The 19,587-nt window shown below is 37.7% G+C and overlaps 1 protein-coding gene across 1 annotated transcript in view; it reads left to right on the forward strand.

Moving 5' to 3' along the window:
* LOC107653923 (1-phosphatidylinositol 4,5-bisphosphate phosphodiesterase epsilon-1-like) overlaps positions 1-19,587 on the forward strand; it is a 77,821-nt gene that overhangs the window by 30,291 nt on the left and 27,943 nt on the right. Inside the window, exons 3-4 of the mRNA XM_016440784.1 lie at positions 4,461-4,707; positions 16,556-16,872. Coding sequence (XP_016296270.1) covers positions 4,461-4,707; positions 16,556-16,872 — 564 coding nt within the window. The remainder of the gene's footprint in view (positions 1-4,460; positions 4,708-16,555; positions 16,873-19,587) is intronic.

A 19,587-nucleotide genomic window follows, 5' to 3' on the forward strand; every position in this document is an offset into this window, starting at 1 on the left:
AAAAAAAAAATAGCAAAATAGTAAAAAAGATCTATAGCAACAACCTGCACACTTTAAAAAGATTGATTCTTTATTGATATCTGTGGTTCCATGAAGAATATGTTCATTGGACAAAAGGTTCTTTATAGTGAAAAAGGTTTTTAAAATGTTCTTCACACTAGTGCTGGGCGGTATATACCGGTTCATACCGAATACCGGTGTTTATTTTTGTTATGATATGAATTTTTTAAATACCGCAATACCATCATGACAGTAAAATAGGGCATTCTAAGTCAATATACTGCAGAAAATGAGGTTAACACCCGGTCATGCATGAAAAAAAAAAAACGTCATGTATCGTGAAAACGATATAATTTTGAAAAATACCGTGATATAAATTTTTGGTCATACTGCCCAGCACTACTTCACACTAAGTACAGGGTTTCTTCGGGTCTTATAAAGGTCTTAAATTCATAAAGTCATGGCATAATTGTTGTAAGTGCACTTTGAAAAAATATATATGTTCCTCAGTATTTTTGTTTTGTTTTCCAATTCAAATATTTAAACATCCTTAAGTCAGGAGGATACAATTACTTGAGAGGTAAAACGAAGATATGAAGTTTGAAACTGAACTGAATAAAACTGAGATTATGCTTAAAACAAGAACAAATATCTGGGCTGTGAAAACCTGTTTTCCCTTTGAATTAAGCTGATTTCCGAGTCCATTAGCAGATATTTGTTCTTGTTTTAATCATAAACTCACTTAATTTAAATACGTTTCTCAGAAAACAAAACTTCTTATGTCATGTTGCTTCTCAAATAAATGTATCTTGATTTAAGAATCTTTTAGACATTTCCACTGGAAACAAGTCAAAGTTACTTTTTTTTTGTAGTGAGAATAGAAGGTACAGTAAAAGTTATTTCCATATTTTAGCGTTTAGGGTCAGAGCTATTCAACCCATGAGGTTTTTTTTTTTTTTTTTTAGTAAAATGAATAACAAAGTAATAGAGAGTTGGTATGAACAGTAGTGTCACTAATATAACTTAAAGTGTGCTCCCTAGACATTTACATTTAGAGAACATGTATTCCCCTCAATTTATTCCTTACGTTTTCTTTCCTTGGTCTTAAAAAAAGTCTTAAAGTCTTAAATTTACCTTCATAAAACCTGCAGAAACCCTATAAGAAAAAATGGTTCTTTTATGAACTGTTCACTGAAAGGTTCTTTAAGGAATGGTGGTTCTGTGGCATCACTGCAAAAACCCTGTTTTGAAACCTTTATTTTTAAGAGTGTGGCAGCAGCTTTTGCAATGAGAATGAGTGTCAGACTTCAGGCGGCTGGTGAACGTGCAGATTTTAGTCCCTAAGGTCCCGTTTAAGATCTGACAAAAGCAGACTTCACTTTTATCATGAGCAAAGCAGGAAACCCATCCCATTAAAGAGTAATTATAAAGGACCACGGCTCTACGGCTCAGGGAGGGGCTTCTGAGGACTGCCAATTCTGCAAAATAATTTTTCAGATAAGGAAACGGTTTGCTTAGTGCTGTAGTTTAACGTTCGGAAACAATGAGGCCCATTTTACAGTACAGGTGCAGTATTGAAGTCCTGCGTGTTTGCACAGTTTCTACATCAATCAGTAGTGGATAACAACCTTAGTACTCTATTATTTCATGCCCATTATAGGTGTATTATCCAGCTTGTAATGCAATTAATACGTAAAGAATAAATGATGGCAGATCATTGAAGTATGGAAAATGAATACAAACCTTGCGTCTATAGAGATGCACTGTAAGTAAGTTTGTAAACGTAATGTAGTGATGTGCAGTTGATGCATTCAACAAAGCACTTCATAGACATACAGTTAAAGAATCAAAAGTCCGTCAACCAGTGAAAAAAAAAAATGACACTGGTATAATTGATCATAATGTGCTATGACTATGTCATCTGGGCTGGGCTCTAAATAATGTTGACTCGCGTATTGACTAATCAAAGTGACATGAAATATTTAGAGGTCAAGTGTCGTAATTGGTTGGCAAAAATGTTTGCCTTTGCCTTTTAAGCATACTGTGATGACATGTTCTTTTCTTAAGTATACTAAAGCAGGCTTTCTTTTCTTGATTAAAACCTCATAAACACGGGTCCTGACAGTTACAAAGTAGAGTTGCCTCATTACATAAGTCCTCATCCTGATTGCTTTTTTTGTTGTCTTCTCTTTGTTTGAAGTGAGAAAAATGAGAAACAGAGCAATTGACTTGCTAAGCACTATCAAGAATCTTTCATCCTGGTTGCTGTGGCAATAAGCTCCTTTATCCTCGGTGGCGAGTGTCCAATTAGAGGCGGTACTCATCTCACCCTTGAAATATTGCATCTGCTGCTTTTTTTTCTAGGGCTCCGAAAAAATTGCCATTAAATAAAAATTAAAAATTCATTTTTCTTGCTGACGTATATAAAAGATTTATATATATTTTATATGTGAGGAAGAATAATATATTTTTATTTAGGTATTTATCATTGCCATTTTTGTACAAACTGCACACTACATTTTTGTGTGAAAAAAGTGACAGTAAAGACATTTATAATGTTACAAAAGATTTCTACTGTAGTAAATGCTGTTCTTTTAAACTTTGTTCATCAAAGAATCCTGAAACAAAATTGCTGTAATATGTTTTCCACAAAAATAATAAACAGCAACAGCATAACTGTTTAATAATGAGCAATGTTTCTTGAGCAGCAAATTAGTATATTAGAATGATTTCTGTCTGAATGTGAATCTGAAAACTGGAGTAGCGATGCTGAAAATTCAACTTTGCATCACTGGAATCGATTACATTTTAAAAAATATTCAAATAGAAAAGTTTTGTTTAAATTGTAATAATGCATACTATATCACTGGTTACTGCATTTTAGTTTAAATAAATGCAGTCTTGGAGAGAAAAATAGATTTCATCGTTTGCAAATATTCCAAATTTTACTAACCCCAAACTTGCGAATGTGGAATATACAAGTCAAAATGTTGTCAGGGCAAGTAAAAAATCTGAACCTACTGTAAACAACACCTTACTGTTATTTACACATGCTTCTTTCTGGTTTTGTTCTTGCATTATAAACGACCTAAGTGAAAGGTCTTCAAGGTCCTGTGCTTCGCTTCGCTTTGCTATGTCACGTTGCATCGCCGGTGAATCCATTTATCCAATGAGAGTGGTTTAATTCTCATCAGAGCCAGTGCCGTTTGGAGAGAGAGGTGCCAAAGAAGCTGGGTCAATGGTTTCAGAGGAAGGGCACAGACAACAGCTGTAATGATTTTCCTGGAATCAGCTGGCAGAAATGCAGTCTGGGATCAGTAATGGTGAAATAATGGCTGCTCACTGCAGAGAGAGGAGAGGTGCACTACGTCAAAGATAGGAGTAAAATCACCAAACCTCAATAAGGATAAGTTTCATCGCAAGACCTGGGGTTGTTCTCCATTTCTGCTCTTACTAGGCTGATCATTAAGCAGTTACTTGTTCAGAAGAGAGGTCTTTTTTTGACTCTTATGGCTTCCTGTTGTTATCATCATTAGGGAACCGGCTGTTGGTTCCTTGGGTTGCTCACATTGAAAGCGATTCAATCACTGCAGGGCACCAAATCAGAGATTATTAGAGAAGCGAAGATGGGAACCTCCATGTCTATTAGGTGTTGCATCGACTAGTCAGCCAGTTGATTAGTTTTTTGAACTAGTTCTGCCACTAGTTGGGCTAATTTAGTTCGACCAGTGTTTCTCAATCAGATGGCCTCCGCAAACTTCCAGGGACTCCAATATGTCCTCATTTATTTAAACTTAGTTATATCAACACAGCCTTAATTAAAATTCTTTAAAAAATTAATATTTAAGCAAAACACTAAAAATTGAGATGTAAAAGTGTATTAAGATATAAAGAGCAAAAATGCCTGTATAATATTTGGCAATTTTTCCATGTTTAATATAAATGAGTTTGTCTACATAATAATTACTTCATTTGTTCTCTCATTTGATTTAAACTTGACTAAACCTTGTTTTTTTTTTTTAAATCATGGCCACATTGTAGTAATTTGTTTCCTCATTGCAGTTAAATCAAAATGAGGGAATTAATTAGTGCAACATTGCTATGATTTAATAAAGCATAGCATAGGAACAAATTCTTAATTCATGGCCACAATTAACATATTTTTGTCCGCATGTCATGTACATGGCTTCGTATAACACTTGACTGATTTTGTTAATAAAAGTTCTAAGTTTAATATAAGTGAGTTTGTAATTGTACTGTTTTATTGAATGATAACGAATTCACCATTTCAAGCATTCAAAGACAGGGAACAATGTAAAGATCTAATTCATATGTTATCTTGTGGAAAAAGTTGAGATACCCCTGGGTTCGACAACCTCAAGACAGCATGTTCTCTGTTTAAGGAGACAAAAACCTCAGCAGACGTGAATTGTCATTGTCTCTCTTTTTTTTTTTTACAGATTGACCATGTTGATCCTACCCTGAGTCCTGAGGTCTATCTCCTGCACCCGTCCAGAAAGCTGCTTGCCCAGGCTGTGTCATGGCCACCGGTCTCCCCGTCGTGGATTAGATTTAGGGCCTGTCCTCCTAGAACCAGCATTGCAGCTCGTCTGAGCGGGGCCCTGCTGGAGGCCACAGCTGCTCTCGGGGCCCGAAGTTCTCTGCCCGGCTTCACTGTTGGCTCCACAGGTCGAGCGATGCTGAAAGGTAAAAAACCCCCACCAATTTCAACTTTGTTGACGCTTCAGGCTGATGTTTTATGATTAAAGGGGGAATTCACAACTGACAAGGCTTTTAAGAAAAAAATGTAAATGAAAATGTTTATTTTTGACAAAAACTTCAACACCCGTAATGCATTTTTGATTTGGACAATACCATTCTGTTGATCGGACTGTCAGCAGGAATACAAAAATGCGGCCTTTTGATAACTCCAGGGCTTTTGTTAAGACTACAGATGGAACTTTGCATTTTTGTATTTGGCTGACTTTTGCTAACAAATGAACATATCTTGTTGCAGGTAATGCAGAGGAAGTTTACAAATTGTTCGTTTACACATACAACTGATATTGTAACAATAGAAATCTGGTCAAAAATTGGCAAAATGATCCTTTAAAGTTTTGTAGTCTGGGTATAATTATATCAATACAATGAAGCGGATTTAATTCCACTGCTTTGACTCTTCGATACAGTTATAAACATTGTAGCAAGAGTAATGAATCTTCATTGAGAATTAATTAAACGATTGGAGGATTTTTAATGGATGCTAATTTAAAACTTACAAAGCCATGCAACAAAGTGGCAGCACATTGAGAAAATGGCACATTAGTGAAAAATCAAAGACACAATCTCATAAATCAGCAAGGAATGTGTCAAGGGGGCTGTTTACACCTGGTCACTTCATGCGTTTTGTCTGATCGGATAGCTATCCGATTGTGAAAAGACCAGGTGTAAAAGCAAACCGAAACGCATTCGAGACGGATATAAATCCGATCGCTCAAACCACTTCAGGAGGTGGTCTGGGCCGCATTCCAGACGAAACTGGACCAGTGTAAATGCATCTGGTTGTTGAAACCACATATGTAAATTTTACTCCTCCCAAAATGTTAAAATAATAAACGTGTGAGAGCGTGTTATTGGCTATATGGCATTATAGTCAGATATGACTGCGCTAATGCAACACGCATCACCGCAGACAAGTAGCTGAGCATCTCTTCAGCAAGCCGACGTGCAAACTGCCGCGAATGAAACAAAGTAAGACGCAGACGGTCAACACACAATCATCCTTATTAAAAGTAGTAAGACAAACTTATCTTTCCAGTGCTGATGCCGCGCGCTCTCCTATTGCGGTCTTTGATTTTGAAATGAGCTGATAATTAATAAAATGCAGCGCTTATATTTTGATTTAGTTGACGTGAACTCCGTTAAATTTAAATATAGTGCGGGAATTGAAGATCGGGAAGACACAGAATTTGTCCTTCCTAATGTGTACAGACTACTTTATGGGCATACTGTAGCTACAAGGAATATGGTCAGTACATTTATAGTACAGTTGCTCAAGGATATTGTATTTGCACACAAAAAACATCAAAACTTTTGAGTACTTTCCAACATTTTTTAAGGCATAAACCTGACAATTCCAGCAGCCAGCTTTTCTTCAGAAGTGCTCATTGTGGCATCTGTCTGAGGCTGACACTAATTGCTGCATGCTACATAACCGCAGCCAATATGGGACAATACTTTCTATTCAGGTTGAACAGATAAAAAAGACACAACTTTTAGGGTCTTTGTGCTCACATGTGGATGTTTTTTTTTTGTCCTATAGCATAAAGGCAGTTTTTTTTCCTATGTGTCTTCATTGTCTTTGAGGATCCTCTGGACAGAATTACTCAGGATTTTGTTGATTGGAATGTGCAGATCACTAACTTTGTTTTTCCACATCAAGCCCGCTAGTGTTGACTTGGGACACTGGAAGAAGTTGAGATTCTTCATCAGCACACAGTTTTTTTTTTTGTATAATTCAGATGCTCCAGCATCCTTTTAAAGAAAGGTTAAAGTAATGGACTATTCGCAGCATGCATTTTCTTATAATTCAGATGCTGCTTCATGTTTTCAAAGAGGTGTTCTACATTCAAAGTAATGCATTGTGGCATTCATACTTTTAAATGTTCCGGAATGATTTTCCACAAGCTTTGTTGCAAAATTTGTTACAAGCACTACAATTACAGAGTAATAGATAATACAAGAATAGCGAGATAATATTTTCTGCATGAGAATAATGGCTTTCTTTTGCTAACATAATCTTCTTTTATGCATAATAATGACTTTGCTTTTTCCTTGTGTGGTTTTTTCTTTCACTCTGAAGAGAACATAGCAGTTCTGCTGGCTGAAAGATGATTTATGAGGAGGCCTCTTACAGGCGCCGCAGAAGCAGTTTATGAACTAATGAAAATCATCCCTTCTCCTCCGTCGAGGACTGTGTAACGTGACCGATGCGGGGGAGAAGGCCGTCAGTCTCTGACTTCCTCAACCCTTGGTTCTTTCGCTCTGGCTCGCCAACCGATTCAAACAGCGCACTTCAAACGCCTGCTTTGATTTGCAAAAAGTCAGACAGTTGTTCTCCCTTTAATTTGACTCTGGCCGCATTAGCTTATCACCTGGCGCTCATCCATTTGAAGTGTAACCTTCAAGCCCTTCGTGAGACATGTCAGTGTAAAACGATCCTCAGTGATTCGAACACACGGCGCTCTGGACTAATTCCAGGTGACATGACGTCTGTGTGGGACCATGAGTCAGTGACCCTGGTATTCGCGGCCTCATAATTAAATACACAAGCATTATTTTTCTCGCGTGAGCTGTGGGAAGTTCAGGCATCTGGGCCAAAATGCAATCTGGCCCCTCTCAATGGACATTCTCACCATTTTTGGGCTTTTCAAACATAGTGAGAGGTAAAGATGTTCTGCAAATTAAGTGACACCAAAAGTCTCACTGTGTGCTGAGGTTTATTAGCTGTTTTGGGCAGCAAAGTTGGTTATCATCCATAGTTTAGACCATTTTGTTGGGTCGGTCAGTGAAATGTTTTTGTGAAATGAACCTACGAGGTCATGGTGTAGGTGGTTAATTTTTTACCCCTTACAGATGTCTCATGTTTATTTTAGCAGATGGCAGCGTTGCACACCTCAAAATCTGTTTAACATGTTTTCCTTTTGAAATGTTTTTCAAATGCAAACAGCTTGTAAAGATTGAACTCAATGATGAAAAAGATATTTAAATCCTGCTTAGCATTAAAAGTCATGAGGAGCTTTTGCACTTAAATGGCAACTAACCCCCTTCAAAAACAGCTTACATTTCAACGTAGCTGACTGTAGAATTTCCATATTCAACATCCTGCACTGTTTTTGATTTTAGGTATGATTGAAACAAATTAGCATCAAGCTGAGCATCATTAGTTGAACAATTAGGATGGCCTGTCAAACCGGGGTATTTCAGGCCAGCCAGAACTGTCACTTGCATTTTCGGGGTGATAATTTTACATTTATTGATCTTGGACATCTATTGTTTATTCTTAGCACAATTACACAATTGGGTCATTCTGTGTCAAATCAACCAAATCTCAGAAACTCCGCCGGCTCAAATGTTTAATTTTGTCAATATTTAAACATGTATGGTGATAAAAGCCAAAATAGTAATTGTCACAGGTGTATATTTACGGAGTAATCCACTGTTTTGTAGAGGGGGGGTCAAAATGACTATTTTCACTTGAGATTTGGAGCCAGATTACAGGAGGGGAAAAGTGACTTCAGAAAGATGGCATCATTGTTATTTTTACACAGAGATTGGTAGGTCTATTAGTAAAATCTGTTGACTTTAGCAAATTTTGTCGCATTACATGCCAATGGTGACCGTTCAAAATGGGGAAAAAAAGCACTTTTTAAGTTTTCATCTCCAAAGTTTGCATGCAAGTTTCTAGCAATATTGGAATTTCAGTGTGGCCTCAAGAGTAAATTGTTAAATTGTACACATTTTCAGTGGGTCACTTTGCATACAGATACTTCTTTTCTTTTAAAGAGGAAGGTCTGAAGAACAAATAATTTAGAAGCTAGAAATGAATCTTGTTTTAAATTATAATTTTAACCCTCCTCTACAAAATAGTGGATTACTCAGTAAATATACATAAGTGACATTTAATATTTTGGCTTATATCACCATACGTGTTTATCTTTCTTCAGAAAAAATATCGACAAAATCAAAAGTTTGAGCCATGGACTTCTAGTTGAGTTGACATGGAATGACCTAATTGGTTTTCTGTGACGTATTCAATGTTGTTGTAAATTCTACTGATTTGTCACCAAGATAATATTTAGGCCTAACTGGCTAACATAGATTTTAGGTTATGTCGAAATAGCAAAATTGACTTTTACATTATTTACACTGTAGCTGTATAATTTACAGGCTTGCTTGCATATTTTCTTTTGTAAAGATGAAATGATAATTAAAAAAAAGTAGGGCTGCACGATAAATCGCATGCGATAGTTAACGCGCATCTTATCAGTAAAGCCGGTTCTGTAATCAGCGGTAAAAAGGAAAATGTATATACTCTACCATAGCCTTGGGTTGTGTTTTTGAAAGAAGTTTCTTCTGCTCACCAAGTCTGCATTTATTTGATCCAAAATACAGTAAAAAAAACAGTAATATCTGCTCACCAAGTCTGCATTTATTTGATCCAAAATACAGTAAAAGAAACAGTAATATCTACTCACCAAGTCTGCATTTATTTGATCCAAAATACAGTAAAAGAAACGGTAATATCTGCTCACCAAGTCTGCATTTATTTGATCCAAAATACAGTAAAAGAAACGGTAATATCTGCTCACCAAGTCTGCATTTATTTGATCCAAAATACAGTAAAAAACCCCGTAATATCTACTCACCAAGTCTGCATTTATTTGATCCAAAATACAGTAAAAGAAACAGTAATATCTACTCACCAAGTCTGCATTTATTTTATCCAAAATACAGTAAAAAAACAGTAATATCTGCTCACCAAGTCTGCATTTATTTGATCCAAAATACAGTAAAAGAAACAGTAATATCTACTCACCAAGTCTGCATTTATTTTATCCAAAATACAGTAAAAAAACAGTAATATCTGCTCACCAAGTCTGCATTTATTTGATCCAAAATACAGAAATAAACCCCGTAATGTCTGCTCACCAAGTCTGCATTTATTTGATCCAAAATACAGTAAAAAAAAACAGTAATATTGTGAAATATTATTACAATTTAAAAGAACTGTTTTCTCTTGTAATGTATTTTTCAGCATCATTACTCCAGTCTTCAGTGTCACATAATCCTTCAGAAATCATAATCTGCTGATTTGCTGCTCAAGAAGCATTTCTTGTCATAATTAGTGTTGAAAACAGTTTGCAGCAAATAACAGTACCGTAAAAAAACAAAATTATACATTTATAAATGTATTTACTACCACTTTTGATGAATTTAATGTTTGCTTGCTGAATAAAGGTATTACTTTCTTTAAAATCTTACTGACCCCAAATTTTAGAACAGTAATGTACATGAAAATACATTTTCCTAGCACAAATAAAAATGCATTTCAAAAATTCAAATCACAATTGGGAAACAGAAGGTACAATTTTAAGACTCCTTCATGCTGATCGACAACTAATCTGAATATGTCTGTGGTGGTTATGGCCCTGCATATACCCCCTTTCCAATGAAATGGTGCTCCAGCAGTGGCTGCCTTGGTGTCATGTGGTCATTGAGTTTGTTCTGTTTGAAGTCTAGGGCTTTAGTGTCATTGCAAAAGATCCATTTCTAAGATTCATCCCTCATCTTTACAGGAGCAAAGGTTTTTATTAACCCCATCCACAGGGGGTCAGGTTCACCCAGGAAAGCTTTTTGTATTATGGGAGCAAACAGTTCTCCACTGAACACGTTTTGATTCTAGTGGGACACTCATTTTAGGAGAATCGTAAAATAACAATTAAAACTGGGTTACTCAAAAACAATACAGTAGCATGCAAACAGAGTTTCAGTGGCGATAAATGGAGGTGGACAGGAATAGCGCGCTGGGTCAGGTCAGGAGAACACACTCGCTCACATATGTGCTGAATGAGAGGCGTCTCTGTGCTCGCAGGAAAAATGCAAACTCTGAGACCTTTACCACTCGAGGTGAGGCATTGCGCACAGCCCAGGTTGTGTTAGACAGTCACGGTGTGTTTATATAGCAGTGAGATTTTGGACTGCACGCTCATGACGTGTTTTGTGTTATGAGTGCATGTGCAGGAAATGGCAAACCTTCCCCTGTGTCAAATAAAACATATTTTGCTTTATCATCTTTTGTATATCTAGATGATAAAAATATTATATGATATTTATGTAATATATAATATTAATGTATGAGAATCTTTGGCTTAGGGTTAGTTGCTTGTAATTATGCGTAATTTACTGTTAGTGCTATAGTAAGTACATGTAACGTGTAACAAGGACACTGTAAAATAAAGTTGTCATCATCTCATTCTCGTGTTGTTTCAAACCTATGTGACTTTATTTTGTCTGTAGAACTTTGTGTAACTGAGAATATTATTAAAAGATATTTTACAGAATGCTCATGCTGCTTTTATAATGAAATTAAACCGTGACCAGGGGCTTTTAAACTCCAAAAACTACAATAAATGATGTCCATTCTTGAATTGTGCTCTTATTTCCAAGTCTTCTGAAACAATGCAATTTTATTTATTTATTTGAGCGAAATTCAAGTTGATATTCATTGAAAATCTTCACCTTTGCTATAGATCTCAAAACTCATCCACACTTCGACGTGTTCATACTTTGGTTGCGACACATGAGAACCAACAACGTGGTGTCGTTGACATCAAACCTGGCATAGTGCCTGTTTTTTCGACACCTGGCAGCGAGAAATGTGAATAATGACTGAAATTGCTGTCATAAATCTCTTGTATGACCTCACAAGACTGGCATGATTAGTATGGGCTATTCTTATGGCACGTTAGTGAAACGTTTTGTCCTCTTTGGAGTTTGATATTTACAATATTTACCCAGTTACTTTTGTTGTATAGAAGAGTGCAGCATGAGCAGGAAAGGAAGTCATACAGGTTTGGAAGACATGAGAGGCCAGGTTAACTGTGTTGATATTCACAACAGTTATTGAAGTTGTGTTAAAGGTCTTTCCTATATTCAGCAACTCTGACTTTGATATGTCTTAAGGCAGGGGTGCCCAACCCTGCTCCTGGCGATCCACTGTCCTGCAAAGTTTAGCTCCAACTCTAATCAAAGACACCTGCCTTTAATTTTTAAGTGATCCTGAAGACCCTAATTAGTTGCTTCAGGTGTGTTTGAATAGGGTTGGAGCTGAACTTTGCAGGACAGTCGATCGCCAGGAGCAGGGTTGGGCACCCCTGTCTTAAGGGATAAATTTGATTTCAGTTGTTAATGGCTTTATAAATGCAATTCCTAGATCTACCGGACAACTTTTCTCTGTGCTTAATGGAGCTGACATATGGACCATAAAGCTGTTGGATGAGTTCTTTTCTTCGATCAGTCTCTCTCAGGATGCACTGGGAAAGTTAATGATGGAAACAAGCACGCTCAAGCACATCCCCAAAGTCTCATGTCCAAATTTAGGCTATAAAGTCATTGTTTGCCTATCAAATTCTAACTGGACTCGATTTCCTTGCCCTGCACTTAACACTAGGCTATGTGTTGCTTTCATCTGTGAGTAACATGACCTGCCAGGAAGGAGCAGCCAATGGAGAGAGTAAATGTGTATGTGTGTGAGAGAGAGAGCAAGAGAGAGAGGGAGGGGAGTACGAGTGGCCAAACAGAGTGTGTGTGTGTGTGTGTGTAGAGAGCTGGCATCTGCAGTCAGGCTGAGTTTAAATGTGGCTAAGCGCCTCTCGCCGCTGCGGCATGAAGCAGGGAGTCAGCGAGCCGACTGCCGCTACGGCCACAACCATGAAACACCCCCCCTCACAGAGGATGGACTACAGGCTGCTCAGTAAGTCACGCTTCAACTGTACCATACACACAGCTACAGGCAGTGCTGTCACTTGTGGAGTTATTTTCAATATAGTATCAATGGTGCTGTTCTGGTGGCTAGAGCTTGGTGTCAAGGACTGACGTGTTGTGCTTTGTTTTTTTGCTGTATAGAGAGTAAATCATGTACTTTGGCAGCCCAAGGTTTTTGGTGTATGAGACTGGAAAGACACCAAAAACAACCCTAGAAACACTGTGAAGTTGATTTTTAGTATTTTTTTTTTTATGTCAGGTATGTAATAATCAACAGGGAATATGACTTAATGTTTGATTCAGGTTGCATAATTTGTTTGTGTTGAGAGCTGGCAGCTGTAGTCAAAAAGTCATATGGGTTTGGAACGACAACAAGAATTAGTGATTGTCCCTTTAAAGTAGGGCTGCACGATTAATCGCATGCGATATATAACGCGCATCTTATCAGTAAAGCCGGTTCTGTAATCAGCCGTAAATCTCCATCAACTGCTGGAGATTTACCGCTGATTACAGAACCGGCTTTCTGACAAGATGCGCGTTAAATATCGCATGCGATTTATCGTGCAGCCCTACTTTAAAGGATGGAACATATTCAGTGTTTATATAGACAGCAGTTGTATGAAGAAAAAAAGGTCTGTGTAAATACTGTAGAAGATGGAAGAATAAGTAAATTTATTTTATTTTATTTTATTTTATGCTTTCTTCACAATTCAGCACTTTCTTCATAGATACATTAGGTTAGGTAGATTGGGTCGTTTTAAACTGCCTTGAACATAAATTGAAATACTAAATCAAGCTTAATACGAAACTGAGCAATGAATGAATTAAAATGTGTGTGTAGGCTAGTTTAATGGTACATCCACACGTTGTATTGAAAGAGTTTTCTATTTTGCTAGGTTGTGACGTTCTGTAGGCTTTCACTCTGTTGTTACACAAAATGAAACATGCTGCTCAAGGTTATTCTGAATGAATTTTTTTCTTGCATCTTCATTTCAAATATTTTTCTGGAGGTTGTAGAGGAGTCTGAGGGCATTTACCTTCATAACTCACTGAATACTGCAAATCTATCTGCTAATGTTTGGTACATGACGCATTTACAGTATACTGTATGTTCATGTATTATTAATAATGTATAATTACTAAGTCACCAGATTGGAAACTTTACTAAGCCTTTAAATGAGTGTCATCACTTTTTTTTGTGATTTAAATACATTTTGTGTTAGTTGCCCTCAGTCTTCCCTACATGCTCAAGACAGTCAATGTAATGTTTTTATGGTTTATATAGGGCTTCTGTCATCCTAGGTAGTTACAGGTTAGTTATTTTGTAGAAGCACTTTCTATTAATGATTTTTTTCTCCATAGGAGATGGGATACTAGGGATGTTATTGTAAGTCTAACTCACTGGTCATAAATCAAACATGCATAAGTCAGACTATTTCTGTCCAAGACAAAGGCTCTTTTCTCCTAAAGCTTCTGATTGATTTTTAGACTGGCTAATGTGTTGTATCAGCGTCATGTCTAAATAAACAAATAAATCCTTAGATATCTTCTTTTCCTGTTAATTGCATATTACACAGTGTTTACATATGCCTAGAAACATAAATGTGTACTAAGGCTGATTATGACAAAAATGGGATTGCACCTACAAGCAATGCTTTAATCAGCACTTTTCACTGTGTTTATTGCAACAATTATTTTTTTCAATTTGTTGTGCTCCTCTCGCACCTCAGCTGCTCTGCTTGTCCCAATAGCAGGATCTCAGCCTTCGTTCACAAAACGAGCACTGCTTCCTGTCTGCTTTAGACCTGCACCATGAGTGGCCCATGCATAAAGATCAGGACAGCTCATTCACAGCCTAATGCAGTGCATTCATTTCCCTCCATTTTGCTTTAAAAGATGCCATGTGCAAAGAGAAAAGGACACAAGGCAGATAGATGCATGTGATGGCTAATGAAATGCGAATGGATATGAGGCCGTATATTGCAAAGATGATGTGCCTAAAACTCACCTCAGGAAAACTCTAAGTATTACTGGCCATTGGTTCAGTTTGAAGCAATATAAAGACAGCACAGCTCAGGTTTATTAAAATTTAAAGTTTAGATTTTTTTTTTTTTTTTTAAAGGGGTCATATGATGCTGCTAAAAAGAACATTATTTTGTATTTTGTGTGTAATGAAATGTGTTTATGCGGTTTAAAGTAAAAAAAAAACATTATTTTCCAGGAAAAATTGAAATCGCATCATATGACCCCTTTAAGTATTTTGATTCCTTTGTAATTGCATTTCCGAGCTGAACTACAAATAATTTGTTCATATGCAAGTGAGCTGCCTAGACTGCATAGTCCTATAGATACTTATATTGACTATTGATAAAATTGTACTGTATATATTTAATCTATTTGTGTGCTAAGCATTTTCCTTTTATTGGGGTATTGTGCCAATAGCTTAGCGACATGCTAACACCAAAACATAGAGCGTTTCAAAAACTAAGTCTTAGTGTGTACTAGAAGCACACTCACATGTTCTATCAGAAGACTAGACTCTCACTCTGCCCCTCCTGTTCCGGCGGTCACCATGGCGGCGCGTTGAGCCGAAGGAGTCTGCAAACACTGCTTTTGACAGCTGATGCTATCCAGACAAGCATGATTCACAGTATTTATATTATTTTAGCTTGACCTGCCCTTGAGCGCCATACCAGCATAACTGTTTTATGATCGTAATCTCAGGCGAGAATGGAGTAAACAGTGGAGATATGTAAATATAACGAGACATAATGAAAAAATACTGCCCGGGGATGTTGAAGAAATGATCCATCAGTGTCACAGTATATGGGTTATTGGGAATATTTACAACTCTGGCCTGTATGGTGCCTTCCACTTTTACTAGACTGCACTGATGAGACCGAAGTGTCACACAGTGTACATTATCAAAGTTATTTGTTTTGTCTTTTGCGGTACTCTCAGCTTCTTTTTAATTACCATGTAAATACTGTACTTTATTGTATTATGAGTGGTTTATTTATGTCTGTGTTTATCTTCCTCCTTTGCACTGCACTGTACTGAACACAATTACCACCAGCCCTGTCTTGCGGCAATAAAGAATATTGATTCATATGTTGACACGAAAATGGTTGATTTAATTTATACATACCATTTTAGCGGCATGTAATAAATGTCCTATATAATGGCTCTATTCTAAAACCTAGTGAATTGACTCGCTGCCTACTAGCTATATAGGCAACTGCCTTCTAAGGCAGCATCATAAATGCAGTGGACCCTCATAAGTAACCAGTGTCTAGAATTTGTGCATCATACAAATTTCGGTAGCACTTTATTTTACAGGTCTGTTCCACTTGTACATACTAGGTAAGGTATTTATTATAGTGATTACAATAACTGGATAATAACTAGGTAATATCCCTGAACTTACCCCTAAACCTTAACCCATGTAGTTACCTTATATTACCCATTACTTTCTCAGGTAAGTGCATTGTAAGTACACATAAGTACACATACTGTAAAATGAAGTGCAACCCAAATTTCTCTAATTTTGGTTCAACGTTCCATTTTTAACTAAACTTTCCAGTATATAAGAAATTTGATTAATTATCGATGTTGTCCACCACCATTTATTTTTCTGAGCTTGTTGCAGTGCATTCTGCGATTCTCCATGAAGGATGCATGTAAAGCTACCTTAGATTATAGCCAAGAAGAGGAATCTTAGTAATGAGATACCTCTTTGGTGGCATTTTTCTTGTTTCAGAACAAGCTTTGTGCCGAGTAGCTCCCGAGATGCCATCAAATATGGAGGAGAATATAGAGATTTTGGAATGGATTATATATGCTCTGGTTATTTTTTGCTATCAACCACTAACGTTAGGACTTGCAACCTCTCTTATGTTAAGATAAGAACATGGCAGAAAATATGGTATATGGTGGTCGGAGAGGGCCATTAGGTTACCTGTCCATACAGATGTTATTCAGTAAACTCCACTGTCTTTGTCTCTCCCAGAACGGCAGCTGTGCAGCTCCATGGCCAACTCCAGCATCCTCCCATCCACCGTGACGGGCATCAGTAAGGAACTAGCCGACCTGCGGCACCTCATCCAGTTCCCAGAGGAGATCGCCACCATCCTGACAGAACAGGAGCAGCAGCTATACCGCCGCGTCTTCCCCCTCGACTACCTCAGCTTTCTCACCCGAGACCTGGGAAGCCCAGAGTGCAACAAATGCCACCTGCACCTGAAAGCCTCCTTGTCCGCCCCCATCATGCCCACTCAGAATGACCACCACAACACAGTAGAAGACCTCGTCACAAGATTCAACGAGGTGAGCATTCATTAATAGTGCAGATTCATAACAAAGTGAATGTAAGGGGGTAGCTCTGGAAGAAAAATCGTGTTGGACACAGAAGGACATTTGTCTTCGTTGCAGCAAAGGCTTGTCACAGGTGTCTGTTCTATTGCCTGTTTTACTTGGATCTTTTCTTATTCCCAGCAAGTACCTACTTATCCAAACAGATGTGAGTTTATTGCAGTTGTCTTAAATGTTTGATACGAAGAGTGCCAGGGGAAAATTGTGTTTCTCCTTTTGAATGGGCCTTAAAGAAAGTGGAATGATGTCATCTTTAAGGTGCACGCTTGCCTTTAGATCAGCTGGTTTTGATTTTAATAAAACTAAATGGGGATAAAATGCATACTTGCCATTGTTGGCTGAACTCTTTAAGACTTAAAACATGAAAACTTCAAATATTGAATCATCAAAGCTGGTTATGTTTCACGTAAAAGCAAGAATCTAGACAGGTTATGACTGGGAATAACATGAAATAAAGATTTGCAGATGCTTACATCCCAGACAGTCAGTGCTAGTTATGTAAGACTCACAACTCAGAAAGGTGACCTTCACGTTGTGGAAATCAGTCTTATATCTTGTCAAGTAGCGTAATGCTCTAAGGAATCATCTTTCATCGTTGAATGCAGTTCCTTGAAAGTTCCTGCTTAACTTTCCATCGCCTAGTCGATTAGAAGAAACATTGAAGGTTTCCTGGTTGAAAGGAGCTTTCTAGATAATAGGCTTCGATGTGATGTAACACTATCATAGCATAAAGTGAATGGATCACATAACACCCCTCCCAGCGTTAATCCTAGTGTCCTTTGCGAACAAGTCACGGATTCCTCCTCTAGATGGATTTGGTTTGCTCTTTTACCCTAAAGCTTCCTGTGGACTCATTCGTGCCCCAGCAATGTGTTGTGTTATTTTGGTTATGCTGTAACCCACATAATACATCCCTGAAGTGTTGCCACTGGGTGTCCATGCATAGCCTAGTTGTTTGTGGTCTTATTCAGACAGTTGACCGGTGGTCGCCTTTGAAGCCCCTTCCCGGGTGCAGTGTCTCTGGCAACTCTTACGTAAGGTTTTAATGTGTCAAATCTGCGGTCCGTTCACTGCTGGCTGGCCGGCCTGTGCAGTAACTCAAGAGCAGCAGTCTGACCGGTGGAATCCTGGCAGAATGACATGAGCTCCAGTGTACCGGTCTCCTCGCATTAAACGTCCCTGACCATCCGGGCCCTGGCAGAACTGTTTATGTAACTGACGGACTTTCTGTGAGGTATTTTTAGCTACAACACGCCATCGCATAAATATTTGTGCTCAAACTGATTGCTGTTATGAGCGCTCAGGACTAGAGACGGTCGGATTCTGTGACATGGTGTTTAAAGTAAATGTGAGTGGTGATTGACCGTACAAAGGCTCGACACCACTATACTGGGGTATTCTGGGTGGTTGGCAGGGTGTTGCAATTGCAGTTATACACTGTAAAAAAATAAAATAAAATGGAATATGTTCTGGTAATTTTCTGTCAGGATATTATCCATAATTTTATGGACATATCCGTTTCTGTCAATGCAATGCAGTGCAAAATTCAAAAAACAGGTAAAACACCTGTAAAAATAAATCTATATGGAAAATTCATTTCTATTAATAAAATACTTCATTTTTTTAAGAGTGTACAGTGTTTTGTGAGGTATGCAGTTGATAGGATGTCCTGGGTGGGTGCCAGTGTATTGCTGTGCATTTACTGTTTTTAGCATGCCGCTGTGCTATTGCTAAGGTATTCTAAATGATCTTCAGCATGCTACTATGCGGTAACGTGGTTGACACTGCATTGCTGTGTAGTTGCTAAGGTATTCTGAGTGGTTTTTTAGCATGTTACAATGCAATTGCTAATTGGTCAGGATGTACAAATAGAGCAATGCTTTGATAGCACCACACAGTATTACACTTTTCAAAGGGAAACAACCCACACATAACTTATTTCTCGGCATGAGAAAGTAACATTGGAGATGTTCTTTTTTTCTTAGTTTCTGTTTTAAAGAAAAAGTTAATAATTTTCTTGCCCTCATGTTGTTCTAAACCTTTACAAAAGGTTATGCCTAGGTTATACACAAAAGTTTAGCACAAATTCTGAGCCAAGTGTCCTGTGTTAAATTTCAAATGTCTCACACAAACCCATTGTATGATTTCAGAAAACTTGGAATATACCGCAGTCGTATGGATCACTGTCTTGTTATCTGTGTTAGTGTTATGGGGTCCAGTGGGCTCAAATCTACATTTGTGCACTCCAATCTTCATTTTTCTTGGAAATGTAACTGAAATCATATTTGAACTCCTGAGTTTAAAGCTAGAGATTTATGTTATGCAATCAGCAGTGTTTCTTCCAAATATGTGTGACTATACACCAATAAAGTGAGAGAGTGAATAAAGTGAGGAAGGTATGGAGATCAGTATTTTCTTAAAGGGGTCATATGATGCTATTTTAAAGATCATTATTTTGTGTATTTGGTGTAACAGAATATGTTGACATGCTTTAATGTTCAAAAAACACATTATTTTTCAAATACTGTACATTATTGTAGGTCCGCTATGCCCCGCCTCTCTCAAACGTGTCGTTTTCAACAAAGCCCCCTCCTTTGACAAGCGCAGTCTGCTCTGATTGGCCAGCTGACCCAGTGCATTGTGATTGGCCGAACACCGCAAGCACTCGTC

Source organism: Sinocyclocheilus anshuiensis, unplaced genomic scaffold (assembly GCF_001515605.1).
Source record: "Sinocyclocheilus anshuiensis isolate Anshui unplaced genomic scaffold, SAMN03320099.WGS_v1.1 scaffold454, whole genome shotgun sequence".
NCBI classification, from domain to species: domain Eukaryota; kingdom Metazoa; phylum Chordata; class Actinopteri; order Cypriniformes; family Cyprinidae; genus Sinocyclocheilus; species Sinocyclocheilus anshuiensis.